Source organism: Lolium perenne, chromosome 1, assembly GCF_019359855.2.
Source record: "Lolium perenne isolate Kyuss_39 chromosome 1, Kyuss_2.0, whole genome shotgun sequence".
In the NCBI taxonomy this organism is placed as follows: domain Eukaryota; kingdom Viridiplantae; phylum Streptophyta; class Magnoliopsida; order Poales; family Poaceae; genus Lolium; species Lolium perenne.
This window is the reverse complement of record NC_067244.2, coordinates 22542923-22563704: the sequence shown is the minus strand read 5'-3', so window position 1 is coordinate 22563704 and position 20782 is coordinate 22542923. Positions and strand designations below refer to the sequence as shown.

At 46.6% G+C, this 20782-nt stretch overlaps 1 protein-coding gene across 2 annotated transcripts; it reads right to left on the bottom strand.

Annotated features, from left to right (window-relative positions):
• Window positions 1-2654: 2654 nt before the first annotated feature.
• Window positions 2655-6569, bottom strand: LOC127344230 (APETALA2-like protein 1). 2 transcript variants are annotated; one of them, XM_051370453.2, is made up of 9 exons: window positions 5825-6569; window positions 5635-5691; window positions 5409-5496; window positions 5141-5286; window positions 4846-4890; window positions 4620-4723; window positions 4372-4499; window positions 3883-3990; window positions 2655-3058 (listed from the first exon to the last, which is right to left on the bottom strand). In XM_051370453.2, the coding sequence occupies exons 1-9, from the start codon at window positions 6436-6438 to the stop codon at window positions 2804-2806; spliced, it is 1545 nt and encodes a 514-aa protein (XP_051226413.1). In that variant the 5' UTR covers window positions 6439-6569; the 3' UTR covers window positions 2655-2803. The 2 variants fall into 2 exon arrangements, with proteins under 2 accessions (XP_051226413.1, XP_051226421.1); XM_051370461.2 differs by lacking the exon at window positions 4846-4890.
• Window positions 6570-20782: the final 14213 nt, after the last annotated feature.

Below are 20782 nucleotides of genomic sequence, written 5' to 3'. Positions count from 1 at the left end.
TGTGTTGTGTCGATAGTATATTACACACATCTGCAGGGTATACAAGATTATCTCCATTAAACAAAGCATGGTACAAACAACAAGACCACCTTTTAAAAAGAACACTTTCGAGTACAACTAATACAAGGAATCATCAACAACATGCAACATAATCAATGTTATTAGGCCTAATATAGTACTGGTACGACCCACCATTAATATTTTAATCTCCGTCCGATCCATGTCATGCGATAGATTATTACAACCAGGTTGCGAATTAACGTAAGCAGTGACGTAATTCTGAGACGCAGAAAATATAATATGCTCCCCCTCGAGGAATCATGCCAAAAGGAGAGAGAGACCCACCACATGGACTCAAAAAATAAGGACATCCCCAATCCTTAAAAAACCCAAAATGGACTTTATTTATTTATTTTACTTTTGCCAACGCAACGCATAAGAGTGGTCCTTCTTTCAAGACCGTTACAAACTGTCACTAGCACTAAAGCCGTAATAACAAGTACAATTTTCTGAGTTGTACATGCTGTTCCTCAAGGCAACTTGCTTTTTCCAATTTTTTTTTTACATTTTGATCGTGTATTTTATTCCCTAAAAGCCAAATTCACTTGGTCAAACTTGATATTTTTTAGAAAATAAAGTATTTTTGTGGGATGAAGATGGGTGGTTGTATTTATCTTGATGTTGAAGACGGGTGGTTGTACTTTATGTTTTGAGCAAGCTTTTCCATGTACTGAGATGGTTTTTTGTCGGTGATCTAATGGAGTTGTTCCTTTGATTATTATTTTCAGGCATCCTTTCTTGGAATGAATAATGAAATGACACAACTGACGAAGGCATCAAAATACTATAATGTTACACGTCGACACCTGTACGACAGTTATCATAGCCATTTAGAAATTGTATGCTTGCTTGATTTTTCTAAGTTGCATTATTGCAGGTACCAAATCAACCTTAGCAGATATTTTGATTCTCCACTGCTGATGACCAGTTTGACACTCTAAAAACACATATTGGAGATGTTTATTTGTGTGGATTTTGCAATATTAGTTTCTGGGATATTTTTACATCAAAATTATGTGGTTGTGAGTCTTAGTAGGACTGTTTCTTTATATTACAAATCGTAATAGTTTTTCCCAAATCTGACTATAACGTAAAATTGGTTGATAACAAGAATAACTGATTTTAAAAAAAGTGAAGCGGATTCTTCTGTGGAGAATCTTTTTCCCACATCTTGCTAACAAAAGCAGCATATGTGAATCGCTGGTCTTTCAAGTGATTCCCTCGGTAGAGATTTCTTTCCATTAGATCTCATGGTGCTTCCAGAGCAAAGTTGATGTGGATCCTCCTCCCTCATCGAAACCAACACAAATCTATTGCCAAGTTGTGTGTCTAGGTTTTTGCTTGCTGAACTGAAACCTTTAGAGGCATATAGAAGCATGTAAACAAAGGCAAAGACAACAATGGGATTGGAGGAGGCATGCCAGTAGATCTAGTACCATGCATGCATCTCAACAACTGAAACAGCGAGCCCTTTCTTCTCGAAGGGAACACCTATTAGGTAGATTTTCCCTATAATTTCTACCGAACTAAATTACTTCCTGCTAAATTCATGTTGAGTTCATCTGTTTCTCACATGCCCCTCTGGTAGGACAATTTGGACAAACACACCAGAGTGTGCATGATTCCCAATGCAGTTGCATTTTGGGAGGGAATCTATCTATCTACATGTATATACATCTCTTTCGCGAAAAAATATCCTTTTCTCTTGTCTACTACAAGTGCTCTTGATACTGCTGATGCATGGAAGCTGTCGAAAAAATGTTCCATTTCATGTGATGGAATCCCTAGCTAAACTTTTTGTTGTCCGGTGACTTGATCGATGCCAACAGCTGCCGCCGGGTTATATATCACCATCCCCTACAGAAAAGGTTTTTTACCTGAAAAAATCACAGCAGTGTGCATCTCGTCAGATTTAACAGCAGACGGGGTCATCTGTCCACTCCACGCTGCTGTCTCGATCCAGCAGTGACAGAATCTGGAAAATATTCTGAATTTGTCTGGAAGAAATTGCACAGAAAACTGTTCGAATCGAACTGTTCTAGTGCCTCTCAAGTTTCTGTTTTGTTCCATGCAATTTTGGTTGATGTACACCTTTATGCCCTTCACCCTTTTTTGGCAACCATTCGTTTCACAATGGTATTGTAACATTGAAAATCACCTTTTTTTTTGAGGAATTGGCATCTCTATAACTCTATTCATACTTAAAGTATGCATGGCTGCATAGTTAAAATTTCATGTATGGTTTCTTGTTTTTTTAGATATCATGAAGTTCCATATGATTTCGAAGGTTACTTTGAATTATTATTTTCCTGCACAAAAGGCTTTACCATCCTTTAGAGCCAAATCTTATAACAGTGCAAGAACAAACAACAGCACAATTCAGAAGGTTAGTTGGCTCCTGAGCAAGAACAAGGGTCACAGACAGCTAGGAAAGGGAACTGGAATAATTCCCTAAGTAAAGGTTCCTCTTATCTTATGGTACCTCTACTGTTGAATTTCAGTGACAATTTTCTATAATAGTGGTATAAATCAATCGCAGATGGTGAGGTTAGTATCCCATAGGAGAATTATCGGATCGGCTGGTGCAATGAGCCTGATGAGAAGCAACATTTCACTTGGGCAGCGTGGAAAATACAGTCATGAACCACTACAAGAAACCACACCGGCACAAGACCGAAAACGCTGAAATGCCGGAAGGGAAAAAAGATACCGGCTTCCCGAAAATTTACAGTTTGGATTATTTTCAGCGACGGTTGTGCTGTTGGTGGCTTGACGATGATGATGGTGCCATCGGGTCGAACCGGAATGAGCCCGATGGGGTGGCTGGGGCAGCTGTTGCGGTGGCGGTTTTGGAGAATCCTGATGATGCTGCAGAGGACGATGACGACGAGAAGAGTGGCAAGGGTAGCGCAGGAGGAGGGTGGCTCACCCTCCATGCCCAGCTTGGAACACCCGCTGTGCCCACCTCTGGCCTTCTGCTAAGATCTCTGGCTGCATCCTGAATAAATGAAGAACAATTTAGCATACTCATGTAGGATAAATTCAACAACAATGGCAGCAAATGGATTTTTCTTTGTTCTTTTTTTTTTTTATATAAAATTGGTCTTAGTTTCTTTCTCTCTTCGGAAAACATGGAAGTGACCAAGATATGTCCAGTTGAACGTTCTGTCCAGGAAAAATAAAATAAGAAAATGATGCATGTGAGGATATTCTTGAAGTTTACCGATTGAGGAGTCTGGGAGTTTACTTTGGAATTTTTTTTTAGAATGGCAAACCAATGTAACAAAAATGGAAAATTGCGTACTAATCTTACCAAAACTAGGTGACAAACACTCTAAACAAGATGGGAACTAGCTAGCTTTCTTTTGTTTCCAAGTAAAGCTCTGTGTCTTACTAATCCTATTATAATAGTATATGGCTACGATTCAGATATATATATTTTCCTCGCGAATAAATAAATAGTAAAACCAAACCGTTCTTAGCCTCATGAAGGAATATTGACCAAACAATATTGGAATAGGCTAATTCTGAATCGTCAACTCTCTAGGGTGTTCCTTTCAGAGGAAAAATCAAGAATATTTATAATCCTATGACTAGTAGTGCTACCCCAATCAGAGAGCTTCTGAAAACTCAAGATCCCACATATGAAACTTGTGCTAAGGCATCGATGTCTCCGAAACTGACAGGCAATGGGTGAAGTGTGGAGTCTAAGGAAATGTGGCACATTGATGCAACACTTGAGCTACACTGACAGCTATTCAATAAAAATGACACCTTGCAAAATTTAGGTGCAAGGAGGTTTATGATTTAGTATCACCTCACCTCATTATTTATAAATACTGGATATGATTGGCCATGCCAGATTGGTGGATGCTCGGTCAGAAGGGGGTATCGATGAGGGAGCGAGACTAGCCCAGGGGGAGCATCGACCTGCATAACACGCAAACGACTTTCCAGTTAAATGTCAACTACGTAATAAATTTCTCAAGCAATTCAATTTCTGTAAGAAACTAACGTACTATAATTAATCACAACCAGGCAGAAGTAAACATGGTACTGTGTGGTGAATATAGTTTGGACGGTGGGTCCGATGACGTGAAATTTAATTCAAGATAATGTGTGTAGACGTATTCCCAATGTAAGTACACTAGGAAAAAGACTTGGCCACAATAGGGGCATCTTACTGCAGTCACTAGCATGGTGACAGTGAAATCCAATTATTAATCACATAGTGGATCAGGTAGCCATACAAGTCCAGCAGTGAAGCTGGACTGATTGTGCAATCTTTTAAGGAAAAAAATATGTACTTGCCTTTGGTCTCTTTAGTTCAGAGCCTTCAGACGATCCATGGTGGAGTTGCAGACCAAGGCTGCCCTTATCCCTTTTGGGACTCTGGGTAGATGGTTGACATATGCTCAAGTTGAGGTCGACGTCTGCGCCTGCCAATCGTCGTTATCGAATTCAAGTTCATCAGCGTATCGCTAAGGCAGAATTTTGCCAAACATGAAAAGACCAAAAAAAAAAAGAGAAATCAACCAAAATTGAGGTCATGTTGTTACCTTGAGAAGCAACTTCAGTGAGCAGCTCCCCCTCATACGTGCTCGGCTCGAAGTTGGTCACGGCTTCTCGACCGTTGCATTTGATCGCCGCCTTGTCGTAAGCCCTGATTTTGCGGAACAAGAAAAGGAAGAAGAGAAACAAGAGAAGAGATTCGAGTCGGTACTTTGGTGGATGGAGAAAAAAGAAAGAACTTTTTTATCAATGGCAGAATCCAAGCTCAGGAACCTTGCAGCCTCTACTTCGTTGTCGAATAGCCCAAGATATATGTACCTGCACCCAAGTATGGCGTTTGAGGAACTCCCTATCCACTATTTTCTTCTTGATCATCTATGCAGCTTACTATTTACCTACCTAGGCCTAGCTACTAACTTTAAATACATTGGTAATGATCATGGGAGTTCTGTTTGGTGATCGAATCATGTACGAGATTCAGATCAGATCACATGGGCAGCACAATCGCTAAACATGTCAAGAAGTAAAAAAAGTTCAGTACAAATTAATGGAAGAGAAGTTTTCTTACTTCTTGCCAAGGAACTGTCCCATGCGCGCCTCCCAGCGGCCGCACTTGTGCAGGGTGACGCCCCTGTACTTGGAGCTGCCGCGCGAGAAGCCTGTGCTCTGCCGCCGCAGCACGTGCACGAACTCCTCCTTGGACAAGCCCTTCATCTGAATACAGACCAAACATCACATGGGTCAGACTGAATTCCTTGTGTTGATCAGTTATTCAGTTTCAGCAACAGGCTGAATCTGAATCTGTTGGTTGGTTGGTTGGTTGGATGATCGGTCACCTGCTTCATGTCGTCCTCGTAGTCGCTGAGGTTGAAGTTTATGTCGGCTTCGACGCCGCGGAACTTGATCGCCGCCCGATCGTACGCCCTGCGCACATCTCGAGGTAAGTTTGGGCCAGGTGAAATGAACAAAGTGGACAAGACTTGAGATTTTCAGTACACAGAGTAATTCAGATGATGATGATGATCACAGTTCTCGTTATGTACTATCTGAAAAATTAATTACCTTGCAGCAGCATGAGCAGTGTCGAATCCACCTAAGTACACCTGCTTGCCGCAATCCCTGCATCAGCAACGAACAGGAGAAAAATTATTAGAACTGAAAATTTTGATCGCTGATAGCCTGATACTAATAGGTACGGAAAATCAACTGAATACGTTTTTTTTTTGGTGGGGAGGAGGATTTGTGTACGGACCAAATATGGGATTCCCAGCGGCCAGTGCGGCGGTAGAAGGTGACGCCGCGGTACTGCGAGCTCCTGGACCGCGGCCCCCGCCGGCTCTTCTTGGCTGGCGGCGGCGCAGCTGCCGGAGGCGGGGGCGGGGGCGCGTGCGCCTGTTGCAGGTACCTGATGTCCGGTTGCAGCTGCGGCGGCGGCGCCGGGCGAAAGAAGCCGAGCTCGGCCCAATGCTGCTGCACCGGGAGCAGCGGCGCGCCGGCACCGCCGGCCGGGAACAGTTCGCGGGTCACCAGTTGCTGCGGCTGCGGCATGTGCTGCTGGTGGTAGTATTGCCGCGGCGGCGGAGGCGATGGCGTCGCCTCCTCCTCGTCGTCCTCGTCGCCGGCGCCGCCCACGTCGTTCTCGCCCTCGGCCGACGGCGTCGAGCTCTTCAAGATGCTGAACTCGAGCACCTCCCGCGGCGCCGGCGCCGGCTGGCGCGTCGAGCTGGAGGCCTCCTCCGCCGGCGCCGTCCCTCCGCCGCCGGACGCCTCCGCGTTCAGCACCGACGACTCCGACGTCCCGGAGTCGCTCCGTGCCGCTGCCGCTGCCGCCGGCTTCTCCTCCACGTTCAGATCCAGCTGTTCCATCTCCAAGATGACTACTTCCACACTCGGAACCAATCAGTATCTATATATCTATCAAGCTCGAGCAATCTCGATAAATCTCCAAGATCACTAGCTCGCTGAATCGGTCGCTTGGTCTCCTACTTTTTCAGGAAGAAGAACCAGAGGAGGTAAAGGTAGAAGCAGGAGAGTGCCGAATTGTTCTTGCGGTACATTTAGCCGCGTCCACGATCGCCGCTGTCTTCTCCTCAGTACCGATCCTTGTCGACCATCCTTCACTCCACTCCACCGTCGATGGACACGACGACGATCCTATTCCTAACACCGGCCGGTAGCTTCACGAGTCACGAAGAATACTACTGTATTTTACACGTGAGGCCGAGGATATAGCTAGCTAGGCTTTGGAGGGAAGGATATATGCTGTATAAGGGGAGATTTGGGAGCTCCGGCAAGCGGGTAGCTGGAGAAACAGCCGGAGGCGGAGACGAAGGGGCGGAGTGTGTGGAGAGGGTGGAAAAAGAGGCGCGTATATATAGAAAGCGGGGTCGCGGGAAGTAGCCGGTGGCAGCCGGTTATCCTTAAAATCCTTCCTCATTTGGGCCTCCTTTATTTCTTCACTTTTAGTATTATCTTGAGTCGCCTTATCTGTTGTTCTGGTTTGACTAACTTAAGGTGGAAACGAAACAAGGTGAATTCATCCAAACTGCTTACTAGAGGCACAAGGCAAGTCCCCAGTGCCGCTCTTCCGTGGAGAGGTTGTTCAGGCAAAACCCTAGCCTCTACCGTCTCGTCCCTCCTTACGATAGTGGCGGGCTCGTCTCCTCGCTCATGTGTGTACCTCTAGTTATGTGATGAGGCGGCCGAGGATGGCCCACTTGAACGACTTAGCTTGAGCGCTTGGGCGATGACCCTAGGATGCATTTGGAGGTGGCACGGTGACCACATGGTTCTATCTTCGTACAACCTAGGCAATTGGCGGTGGCTTGTGTTGTGTCTACGACTTGGAGGGAATGACATATCACAAAAGATTTGGGAGTTTAAACGTTGGAAAAAGGGGAGGATGTATAAAAAGTGGTATCCCGTGAGTAGCTGGTGTCACCCGATGACCCATAAATTATTCCTCATTTGTGATATAGTTTTCAGAAAATGGATCAATGAGTGAATAAGTCGAGCATCTAATTTAATGGTTCACCACGAACAAAGCAACTTCTTTTTTACGGAAGAAAACTCGAACACTTGGGACAATAGGTTAAAAAATAGCGCGCTAACTCTATGACCTTTTAGCATGATATAGCATGCTATCTTGCAAATAGTGCCATAGAGCGCTAACTCTATAACATCCTATTAGCGCAGAAATATCGCTATTTTAAATCTTTGGTTTTATGTATAAAGCCACAAACTCACATTCTATATACCAAGAGAACACAAGCAACTAATTAATAGCACAATTATTTGCACGGAAATACTCTCTTGTTTTGGGCTTATTATACATATTTCATATGCTGACTATATTTCTTTACGGTTAATGCAACTTTTATATTTATGAATATCATTCTATGATGTACAAACATAATCGATTTACTCGATCAGTGTTAGTAGCCTTACATATTCGCAATATGTTTTTTAATGGCGGTCTTCTGTGTAAAAACATGTTTTTTATTGGCGGTCTTATGTATAAAAACAGAGGGAGTACAACTTAGCATGCATCGGTCCTCGGCACGATCTCAAGAAGGTTAGGGCCGGGTGACAAATTAAGTTTGTCAAATAGTACAAAAAATGATATCAGATTATTGTATGCAACGGTTTGGGAGCTTGGCCCATTGGGGGCAGAGGCTACCACTAGACGACCCACCTAAGGATTTTGAAAGCAACCAGGAGTGTATTTTCAGAGGAGAAAAATGGTGGAAACAAAATCAATGGGGGTGACGTGGAGCTCTACTAGCTATGCGTTTGTTGCATTTTGTATTCCCTTAAGTAGGCCAGGTACACATATGTGAATAATGTACTCCGTATTTGGTTTTACTAATGGACCACGAGGAGCACGCTGCGTGCAATGCACAACTCATCGGCGGACCACGTGTGCCACTTGATGCGTTCTGGACAGCTCATCGTTCCTGTCCCCGTGATCGATCGATTCATCCGACGTAGTACTCTCGGAGCTACCTATGCCCAGGTTTCAGGCTGTCCGGTTCATCCAGGAGAAAAAGTTTTTCTTTTTTCAAATTTTTTTCCTTCCAACTTGTTTGTATCAATTTTATTACTACAAAAAACACACTTCTAAACTGTTTTCATTCGCTAGAAATGCTCTCGAACTAAAACTCCGACACGTATTATGGATCTGCGGGAGCTTTTCTTTTTAAAAGAAAAGCTGTAGGTAAACCCCACAACAATTTTTTTTCCTGTAAATAAGAAAAACCTAAATTCACATGTGCGAAGACTTAAATTTAAGTGACTGGATTGTACATCCACTCCTCTACCCTTGTTAGAGATATATTTGGTATACGTACGGTTCGGGATAGAGTAGGTAGGGATAGATTTGTTCTTGTCTTCTACTCCAAATCGGTCCCTTGTACTCCTATATATACTCGCCCATGAGGCTCAATACATCATCCAACATATTCCGTATATCCCCCTCTATCCTTCTACATGGTATCAGAGCGGCACGCTCCTTGACCTAGCCGCCGCAAGGTTTCCGCGCCGCGCCGCCCCCGGGGAGATCGATCTCCATGATCTACTCCGGGGGCCGCGCAATCCGTATGAGGGTTCGTTCGCCGATCTGTTGATCCGCTGCCATCGAGTCCTTTTTTTCAATCCGTAGATTGGTTTTCTTTTTTGCTCCGCCGGTCGACCGGCGTTTTCTTTTTGGTTTTACCGATCATAGATCGGATTGAGTCGCCCATTGCCGTCGTCCTCTTGCGCCTCTACTCCGACAACGGCATCGACCTGCACCGGTCATCAACCGCACGGCACAGTCGCACGCGCCGCACACGGGGCGCCCCTACGTGCGACGCTGCAGGCTGTCTCGCCCGCGCGGTCTCCATCGCTGGTCCGTCTTCGCCGTCATCGCCCGGGACTACATCGACAACGCCGCCATCGACTCCGATCAGCGCGTCGTCCACGCCATGGCACATGTAGCGCCGCCGTCGGTCTGATCAACCGACCCCACGCACATCTACGCCAAGCAAGTCCCCGAGCACGTGCCTACCACCGATCGAGCAAAGGGATGCCGCAGCGTCGCCCCTTCGGGCCGCAGCGTCGCCACCTTTGGTCCACGCCGCTAGCCGCTGCCGCGCCGGCTGCACCGGCTGCCGCGCCGGCCGCCCGGCCACTAGGCCGGCTGCACCGTGCCGCGCCGGCTGCCCCGACCACTAGGCCAGGCCTGCACCGCTGCCCCGGTCGCTCGGCCGGTTACCAGCTGGCTGCCGCGCCGCGCCGCTTCCGGGCCACTAGGCCGGGCCGCGTTGCCGCCGGCTGCCCGGTCGCTCGGCGGTGCAGACTGCCGTCCGGCCAGCTGCCCGGTCGCTCGGCCGGCTGCCCCTCCACGACCTCGTCCTCGACCCCTGCCGCACCCTCTGCTGCAGCTACGGCTACGCCGCCCCCTCGGGCCGTGCCGTTGCTGCACGCGGTCGCCTTCGCCGTTCCCCGCGCGTCGATGTCCGAGGCCACCACAGCGCCGCCCCTTCGGCGCGGGTCGCCTCCATCCGCGCATGGTCTTCGTCACGCCGCTGGGTCTTCCTCGCCTACTTCGTGTACCGCCGCCGCGCCCCCACCCCAGGTCGCCGCTGGGCTCGCCAACCACTTCAGGTCGCGCTGGGCTCGCCGACCACCGCAACGCCCGTCTAGGCGTCCAGCATGACCACCCCTGGTCACCGCTGGATTAGCCGCCTTCTACGTCTCCAACCGTCTCGACTTCATCGCCCGTGCCATCGCCTCGTCCCCGTTTACACCACCTGCTACTCTACTCTGTGAACCGCGGGCAGCGTCGGCATCTTCGTCGATCTGCGACCGCGACGCTTCCGGAGGCCTCCTCTGCTAGTCCCTCTGACACGGCGATACGTTCATGATGGTCCCTGCCTCTCGCATGCCCATAGTAGGAGAGACAGACACCCGCAAAGCCTCTTATGCAATACAAGTTGCATGTCGAACGAGGAACAAGTCTCATGAACGCGGTCATGTAAAGTTAGTCCGAGCCGCTTCATCCCACTATGCCACAAAGATGCAAAGTACTCAAACTAAAGATAACAAGAGTATCAACGCCCACAAAACCATTGTGTTCTACTCGTGCAACCATCTATGCATAGACACGGCTCTGATACCACTGTAGGATAACGTTGCATAGAAAACAAAAATTTTCCTACCGCGAACACGCAATCCAAGCCAAGATGCAATCTAGAAGACGGTAGCAACGAGGGGTTTATCGAGTCTCACCCTTGAAGAGATTCCAAAGCATACAAGAGGAGGCTCTTGTTGCTGCGGTAGACGTTCACTTGCCGCTTGCAAAAGCGCGTAGAAGATCTTGATCACGATCCCTCCGGCGCCACAAACGGGCAGCACCTCCGTACTCGGTCACATGTTCGGTTGTTGATGAAGACGATGTCCACCTCCCGTTCCAACGGGCAGCGAAAGTAGTAGCTCCTCTTGAATCCGACAGCACGACGGCGTGGTGTCGGTGGTGGTGGAGAACTCCGGCGGAGCTTCGCTAAAGCACGCGGGAGCTATGGAGGAGAGGGGGGCGGCTAGGGTTTGGGAGGGGGTGGCCGGCCACTAAGGGGGGTGCGGCCAGGTGGTGGTCTTGAGGTGGCCGGCTCCTCCCCTTGTCCCTCATTATATAGGTGGAAGCCCCAAGGGTTGGACTACAAGTCTCCGAATAAGACCCGAACCCAAAACCTTCCATATGATAGGGAAACCTACCCAAGCTAGGACTCCCACTAGAGGTGGGAGTTCCACCTTCCATGGAGGGGGTGGCCGGTCCCCCTTGGGGGAGTCCACTTGGGACTCCTCCCCCTTAGGGTTGGCCGGCCATGGGAGGTGGAGTCCCACCGGGACTCCGCCAACACCGGAAGTGCCTTCGTCCCCGACACGTTCCCGAGTCTGGCAAACTCGCGCCGGACGTCTCGTCTTCATGGGCTTCGACAACGTCTTCTTCGGCATCGCCTCTACGACTGCCTCGACCGCGTCACCGACTTCTTCTATGTGTACTCGGTTCTGGCAAAACCGAAGTATGCCTTCGTCCCCGACGTGCGCCTGGTTCTGGCAAAACTAGGACCGCACCTCGTCCTCGACGGCTCGGACTGCATCGACTTCGGCATCGACAACCTCCATGACTGCCTCGACGTGTCTCCGTCACTCTCCTCGCGCACTACGCGCTTGCGGCTACATCGACACCGGCACCCGCCCACGACATCGACCACGGGAATCCCTCGCGCGGCTCCCTCGACCAAGGTTGCAGCACCCACGCTCTCGGCTACCTCGACATCGGCATACAGGGCTACCACCTCGCCTGCGCCTCACCAGCTTCCTCTACAGTCCAAGCATCCGCGACGCAACTCCGTCCACGACGCTCCCGCTGTGACTGCGGGGGAGTGTCAGCCTTCTGGGGTCCACTTCGGTTTATCTCCAGTCTGACCGTCCGCGACGCTACTGTTGTTCACGTCACTACCGCTACGACTGCGGGAGAGTGTTAGAGATATATTTGGTATACGTACGGTTCGGGATAGATTAGGTAGGGATAGATTTGTTTCTTGTCTTCTACTCCAAATCGTTCCCTTATACTCATATATATACTCGTCCATGAGACTTAATACATCATCCAATATATTCCGCATATCCCCTCTATCCTTCTACACCCCTAGCGAGCTGAGCTAAGCTCACTTCTTTATCGGAGGGAGTAGCTAGAATCCACGATCGATAGTGTCAGCTTTTCAAATATCCTTTTTGAACCTTAGAAAATGCCTCTATCAAACGAAGTGGTTAACTGAAAGAGATTTGTTTTCACCGAATCACCGTGGACTTTGTGTGTGAGGTTTTAGTTTGCTGCCTACTGTGGTTTTACACTACTGTGTACTGCATTTTTCTTAAACCATTTTACACTGATGTGTTCAACTTTTAGTCTGTCCTAGTGTACTGCACTTCGACACCAATAATCTTTTTTTTTTATCAGGGGAATGGTCCCGAAGGACCTGTTGCTTTATTAACTTTCAGCGGTGGCAGTACATTTTACATGAAGGGATCTAAGAAATCTCAGAATTACACACATACCCTTACAAATTGCACAAGGGACCTCAAACAGGAAGAAGGAAAAGCAATCCGGTCCAGCTTTTACTCCACCGCGGCAAGGCTCGATGCAGCCGACCTCAAAGTCGCCGGGGACGGAACCACTTGGGACAAGGAGGCGGGAGCACGCTGCATCAACACCAGAGGGCCTCCGATTTGGCATAGCAGCCCGGAGGTTGATGAAGACCTGCAGACATCGGCCGGAAGAAGTGGAGTAGAGACACCAATAATCTCTACTCCACTTCTGCACTATTGTCAGTAATTTTTCTACTGCACCTCTAAACTACTGTGTATTTGGGGTATCCAACTGTACCACTCTTTATCTCAGTCGAAAATGTGTAGTGTATTAATTAGCTCAAAAAGTTCAGAATACAATCATACAGCACTGGACACAACATGCAGGCCGATACATCAACACATCACTGCACAACCCATTTGTACCACACTAAGCAAGCTCATGCGCAACGCCATTCACTACAGGAATGGCGCGATAGGCCGAAGGTCTTTTATACGCCGACGGCTAAAAGTCGGGGCCCTCGGCGTATGGCCTGGCCTGGCCAGCCTCCTCATCTGACCCTCGACGTAGCGCGGCCGTCGGCGTAGCGAGGTCTACGCCGAGGGAAGCCCTCGGCATATCTTTGGCCCTAGGCGTAGACAGGGCTACGCCGACGGCCACCCTCGGCGTAGCCATTTTTCAAATTTGTCTAATTTTGTAAAAATTATAACTAATTCATATGATGTCAGAAAAATGCGTATGAGGTATCAAAATGTTCAGAAAAACACCATCTATCCGTTTATGTCAAAATCATGCATATTTGAATCATGTACAGTACCATGTTAATATAGAAACAATTCAATCACTTTCTTATATGTCCTCAGGTTCCCGTTTTAGCCAGATAGCAATTTAAATGAAGCCAAAAAATCTCGCGGAGCCGCATGGCATCATTTTATGTGTCCTAGTAACCACTCCAAAAGATGGAATTGGGATACGCCAATTATTTTGAAAAACCCTTCTCAAACAGGGCTATCACGTCCGGAGTTCTATGGCTTTTAGGGCAAATGAGTAGGAAACGGCCCGTGACACCACATAGTTTGTCGGAACGAGGCCATATTTGGCACGTGCGTGGTCCCTGGGATGGGAAGCAAGGCCCCGGGAGCGGATTTCCAATCCGACCCACGGGTGATGGTTTTTTCATTTTCGAGGTGCCAAGACGGATTTTTTTGTGAAGAATCTACATATGACGCATTTTAGTATTACGCGAGACCTCCGCGTAGTGGTAGTACACCGCCTCCGCACCATATATCACGTGCCATATGTACGCGCTAGCTATCTGGGAATCCATGCGGCTTCCTGCGGTGTCCCGCCGAATCCGCTGGAAAGTGACATGATTTGAACTAGGGATACACTTTCCGTCGCTCAATAAATTCCGGAAAAAATGTTTTTAGGTCTATGACATATCACTTTATTTGCGAATTTTTTCCGTTTAGTGCGATGGTAAACGGGGGCACCAGCGCGCCCGGTACGGCCATACCGCATCTCCGTGGGGGCCCGTTTTGGCCAAATGGCAATTTAAACGAAGTCAAAAAATCCCGCGGAGCCGCATGGCGTCATTTTATGTGTCCTAGTAACCACTCCAAAAGTCGGAATTAGGATACGGCAATTATTTTGGAAAACCCTTCACAAACAGAGCTATCACGTCCAGAGTTCTATGGCTTTTAGGGCAAATGAGTAGGAAACGGCCCGTGACACCACATAGTTTGTCGGAACGAGGTCATATTTGGCACGTGCGTGGTCCCTGGGATGGGAAGCAAGGCCCCGGGAGCGGATTTCCAATCCGACATATGGGTGGTTTTTTCATTTTCGGGGTGCCAAAACGGGTTTTTTCATTTTCGGGGTGCCAAAACTGGTTTTGTTTGTGAAGTAGCTACATGGGACGCATTTTAGTATTACGTGAGACCTCTGCGTAGTGGTAGGACACCGCCTCCGCACCATATATCACATGCCATATGTACGCGCTAGCTATCTGGGAATCCCTACGGCTTCCTGCGGTGTCCCGCCGAATCCGCTGGAAAGTGACCGGATTTGAACTAGGGCTACACTTTCTATCGCTCAATAAATTCCGGGAAAAATGTTTTTAGGTCTATAACATATCACTTTCTATGCGAATTTTTTTACGTTTAGCGCGATGGTAAACAGGTGCACCAGCGCGTCCGGTACGGCCTTACCGCATCTCCGTGGGGGGCCGTTTTGGCCAAATCGAAATTTAAACGAAGTTAGAAAATCCCGCGGAGCCGCATGGCGTCATTTTATGTGTCCTAGTAACCACTCCAAAAGTCAGAATTAGGATACGATAATTATTTTGGAAAACCCTTAACAAAAAAGGCTATCACGTCCGGAGTTCTATGGCTTTTAGGGCATATGAGTAGGAAACGGCCCGTGACACAGCATAATTTGTCCGAACGAGACCATATTTGGCACGTGCGTGGTACCTAGGATGGGAAGTAAGGCCCCGGGAGCGGATTTCCAATCCGACCCATGGGCGATGGTTTTTCCATTTTCGAGGTGCTAAAACGGTTTTTTTTCTGAAGCAGCTACATGGTGCGCATTTTAGTATTGCGCGAGACCTCAGCGTAGTGGTAGGACACCGTCTCCGCACCATATATCACATGCTATATGTACGCGCTAGCTATCTGGGAATCCCTGCGGATTCCTGCGGTGTCCTGCCAAATCCGATGGAAACTGACCGAATTTGAACTAGGGGTACACTTTCCATCGCTCAATAAATTCCGCAAAAAATATTTTTAGGTCTATAACACATCACTTTATGTGCTAATTTTTGTCCGTTTAGCGTGTTGGCGAACGGTGCACCAGCCTGCCCGATACGGCCATTTCGCATCTCCCGAGGGGGCCGTTTTGGCCACATGGCAAATTAGGCGTCATATTTGGATTTCTCTAATTTTTAGGTTCAAATGATGATATTGATGTTATATTTAGATTCCTTTCATTTTTCTGATCGATTTACACATATTATTTGTGGAATTTCGATTTTCCGATTTAAAGATATTAATTGTTCCATATTAAATAGAAAAAAGACCAAAAAATAAAATCATTTTATTGTTATTTGAATTCAATATTATTAATCATTGTTACTTATATATTCATTATTGTTTACTTAAGTAATTGTTTGGAATTCAAAAATAATGAGTTGTGACATCACGGTCCAAGGGTTAATAGGGTTGATAGGCTATTATTATCAGTAAGGTGTCAATTCTTTAGGGAAAGCTCATCCGAATGGAACCAAGAAGTTAAGCGTGCTGAGGTTGGAGTAGTGTGAGGATGGGTGACCGACTGGGAAGTTTAGCCATGATTGTAATATGACCTAAAATTAAGTGTACTAGAGTTAAAAGTGTATGGGTGAAAGATAAACAAGTAAAAAAAAGGAAAAAAAAGAAAAAAATGGTGTAAAAAAATTAAATTTTAAAAAATTTAAAACTCTTCGTCGGCATATAATTTTTTTTATTTTTTTCGAATTTTTTTTAAAACTTTTTTTTGGAAAAAAGAAAATTCAAATTTGTAAAATTTGTGTGCCGACGGTTTTGCCGTCGGCGTAGCGTGCTACGCCGAGGGCCGGGCTACGCCGACGGTAATATTGTCTATGCCGAGGGACCTAAACGCCGACGCCATACGCCGAGGGTTGCCGTCGGCGTAGCCTACGCCAAGGGCCAGACGTGGCTACGCCGAGGGCAGCTGGCTGTCGGCGTATTCGTCCATTCCTGTAGTGATTAGCTATCCTCTGAATTTATCTTCTGAACTTTTCGATTGGGTAAGCTAGGGAGAAGAAGTCCTGCCTGTTGGAAGATGAAACTGACAGCAGACATATTTCTCTCTTTACTCTTAAGGCCTTAACCACATCACCGCAGTTTCTCACCAGGATAATACTACGAGTGTCAAGATTTGGGACTAGCCGAAAGCCCTCCATGACTTGAGCTTGTTCTGCGCTCGCCCATCTAGGAACTATAAATCACAGGCTGAGCAGATGATTGGCCGGCGATCGATGATCTCCTACTGCTGCACTCCAACTAGTAGAATTTGTTTTTTGCAAAAAGATAGTGTTTGGTAAGAATTCATATGTGTATCACATCCTAACATAGAAATGATGTAAAATATCTCTTTTATACTCCATAAGAAAGAGAAAACTCCAAGCAATCTTGTATTATGAATTAATAGAGCACAACCTTAAGTATTTTGACATGATTTTTGAATATCAAATATGTAACCTTGAGCAAACAAGATTATCATAATTGTCACATGATAAGCATTCACTTTACCCCTAGTGAGGCAGCAAAGGTAAAAATCATAATAGTTTATGAATTTGTTGTCACTATTCAATCACTACAACCATGCATGATACTCCATCTAATACACACTTCTCCCCACACATGTTTTTGCATACAAGTTGGATCAGAACAAGCGTTTAAGAACGGGTGCATGATATGCATCTATCAATACATCTTACACATAATAGATTGCAATCTCCTATATCAATATCATAGAATAAAGATTTGCCACATAAGAATTACACATATGACCATAATTATGTTGGGCAGCTCATGTGGATTTATGAAGAACCAGAGAGAAATTGATCAAGCTACTGCCACAAACCCATAGTCCAGAGGTGGACTACTCCCCCTTCATCATGGTGATAATGTAGAAGACGTTGGAGAAGGTAGAGATTCCTCTAGCGCCGACTCTGGCGGAGTTTCCCCTTCTCCAATCTTCGCTGATCAGCCTCTCTTTTGGTGTTTTATTGTTTCTACGATGCTCTCCCAATGAAACCATGGGGGGTCGTGTATATAGGAGTTTTTAGGTCAAACAAAGTCGGTGGGTGAAAAATCAGGCCAAACGGATGGCCGAGGGGCAAAAGAGCTAGGGCGTGCCACCTACCCTCTTTTGGGCTTCCCGGCCCTTCTCGTGAGGTCCAAGCGCTACAGATACTTCTCTTGATGAAATATTGACGTTCCCGAAATCCTAGCTCAATTTAATTCTGTATATGCCTCTGAAAATAAAAATACACAAAACATGGTTAAAACCTCAAAAATAAATATAAAACATTGATATAACACCATATATGTTGCAAATATGTGGGAATATGTTTTAACAAATTACAAAGTTAATGCATGCATTTTACATGCATCATTGTGATAAGGGGTGGCCCGATCTTCTCAGTAAGCAACGGTGGTGATGATGATCACGGGGTGATGGCAGCGGAGGAACACGATGATGTAGTGGATGATAACTTGTATGACGCAAGGAGATCTCTCGATTGGCCCCTGTCGCCAATGCAACAGCTCTCAACCCTGCAAGATATTCGTAACTCCACACACTTGCGCACGTAGCCGCCGACCACGAAGCGGTAAGTTGCAACCGTCTAATTCCCAATGGAACAGCAGATCACACAAGACTTTATCAGGATCTACACAATATCAAGCAATATGGTGTAGTGAATTCAATAGTTTTGCAGAGCAAACAACTAAGAACTAGGGTTTATCTTAAACGTGGTCTAAAGCAGCTAGGGGGGCGTCCTGGGCACTTATATAGGAGTTCAGGACGACCTCAGGTCGAAAATGTACGAAAATAACCGACCCAGAACAGATCTGGTCGAGACAGACTCGGAGTCGGCCGGTCGGGAGGCCGGTCGACCGGGTCTGGGACCGGCCGGTCCGGTTCAAACCGGGCCTGGCGCCGGGTGGTGACCGGGCGAAGCTCTCGGGCATACTGGATAGTGCCCGGATGGCACCAGCGCTGCGTCCGGTTGAAACCGGGCTGACCTGGCGCAGAATCCGGTCGGACCGGGTCTATGACCGGATGAGCCGGCGCAAAATCCGGTCAGACCGGGCCTGGGACCGGCCTGAACTTCAGCTTCCCTTCTCGCGCATGCCTCCCGCTCCTCCCTCGCGCGTCCATGGGATGTCTTCATGTCCAGCTCCATGTCCAGCTTCACGTCCATCTTGACGTCCGTCTTCATGTCCAGCTGCTCCTCTACTCCTCGTGTGATGCTCGTCTCCTCTTGATACCTGATGATACATAAGTAATAGGACTTAGGCAGTATAAAGTTCTCATCAATCAAAATATCGTTTAGAAACAAATTCACCTGTTGTTTAAGTAGCTTCGCACGAGCCCTTGTAATTGGTCCAATCCGAACTTCATTGGACTTGAGCTTCACAACAGGTTCATCTTCATCTATCAATGACGGAGGTAGTGGTGTAGTAGGGATGTCCTCATCATCTCCCCCCCCCTTCAAAAGGCGTCGACCTCGACGCTCCAAGGTCTTCTCCATCATATGGTGTCAAATCAGCAACATTGAAAGAATTACTGACACCAAACTCATCAACTGGAAGATCTATCGAGTATGCATTATCATTGATCTTGGCAAGCACTTTGTAAGGACCAGCACCACGAGGCTTCAACTTAGACTTCCGCAGCTTCGGGAACCTATCCTTGCGAAAATGTACCCAGACCAAATCACCAGGCTTGAACAACATCTCCTTACGCTTCTTGTTCATCCTTGCAGCATTGCTCTTGCCTTTCTTCTCTATCAACTCTTTAGTCTTCACATGGATCTTTCGCACAAAATCTGCCCTCTTGGATGCCTCCATATTAACTCTCTCATGTATGGGCAAAGGCAACAAGTCAAGTGGAGTAATGGGTTTGAAACCATACACCACCTCAAAAGGACACAGCTCCGTGGTAGAGTGTACCGCCCTGTTGTAAGCAAACTCCTCATGCGGCAAACACTCTTCCCACTCCTTCAGGTTCTTCTTGATCATGGATCTCAACAGTTGTGACAAGGTTCGATTCACCACCTCAGTTTGACCATCAGTTTGGGGATGACAAGTAGTACTGAACAGTAGCTTTGTCCCCAGCTTTCCCCAAAGTGTCTTCCAGAAGTAGCTCATGAACTTCACATCACGATCAGAAACAATAGTCTTCGGAACTCCATGTAATCGAACAATCTCCCTGAAAAACAGGTTAGCAATATGCGACGCATCGTCGCTTTTGTGGTAGGCAATAAAGTGTGACATTTCAGAAAATATGTCCACTACCACAAATATAGAATCATGGCCTCTTTTAGTACGCGGCAAACCCAACACAAAATCCATACTAATATCTTCCCAAGGTGTAGTAGGTGCCGGTAAAGGTGTATACAAACCGTGAGGCTTCAGCTTGGACTTGGACTTGTTGCAAGTAATGCACCTCTTCACATACCTGTCCACGTCCCGCCTCATCTTTGGCCAATAAAAGTGGTCAGCTAGCATGAGGAGCATCTTCTCACGCCCAAAGTGACCCATCAAACCTCCAGCATGTGATTCCTGCAATAAGAGCAAACGCACAGACGATTATGAAACACATAATTTGTTAGCTCTAAACAAGAATCCATCATGTATGTGATATTTTTCCCATGCTTTACCAAGAACACATAAGCGATATGGTTCAGCAAAATCATGATCAGTAGCATATAAATCACATAGTATTTCTAATCCAGGAATTTTAACATCAAGTTGAGTTAATAGCATATTCTTCCTAGATAGAGCATCAGCAACAATATTATCTTTTCCCTTCTTATGGTTAATAATGTATGGAAAAGACTCGATGAACTCAACCCACTTAGCAAGACGCTTATGCAAAGTAGACTGAGCTTTCAGGTATTTTAAAGCTTCATGATCAGAATGTATGATAAATTCTTTTGGCCACAAATAATGTTGCCAAACCTCAAGAACTCTAATTAAAGCATACAATTCTTTATCATATATAGGATAGTTCAACTTAGCACCAGAAAGTTTCTCAGAAAAATATGCAATTGGGCGACCCTCTTGCATCAAAACACCACCAATTCCAATACCACTAGCATCACATTCAATCTCAAATTGCTTATTGAAATCAGGAAGTGCAAGCAACGGTGCAGAAGTTAACAATCTCTTAAGTTCATCAAAAACATGATCTTGGGCTGCGCCCCACTCAAAAACAACACCCTTTTTAGTCAAGTCATTCAAAGGTGCAGCAATAGTACTGAAGTTGGGCACAAATCTTCTATAA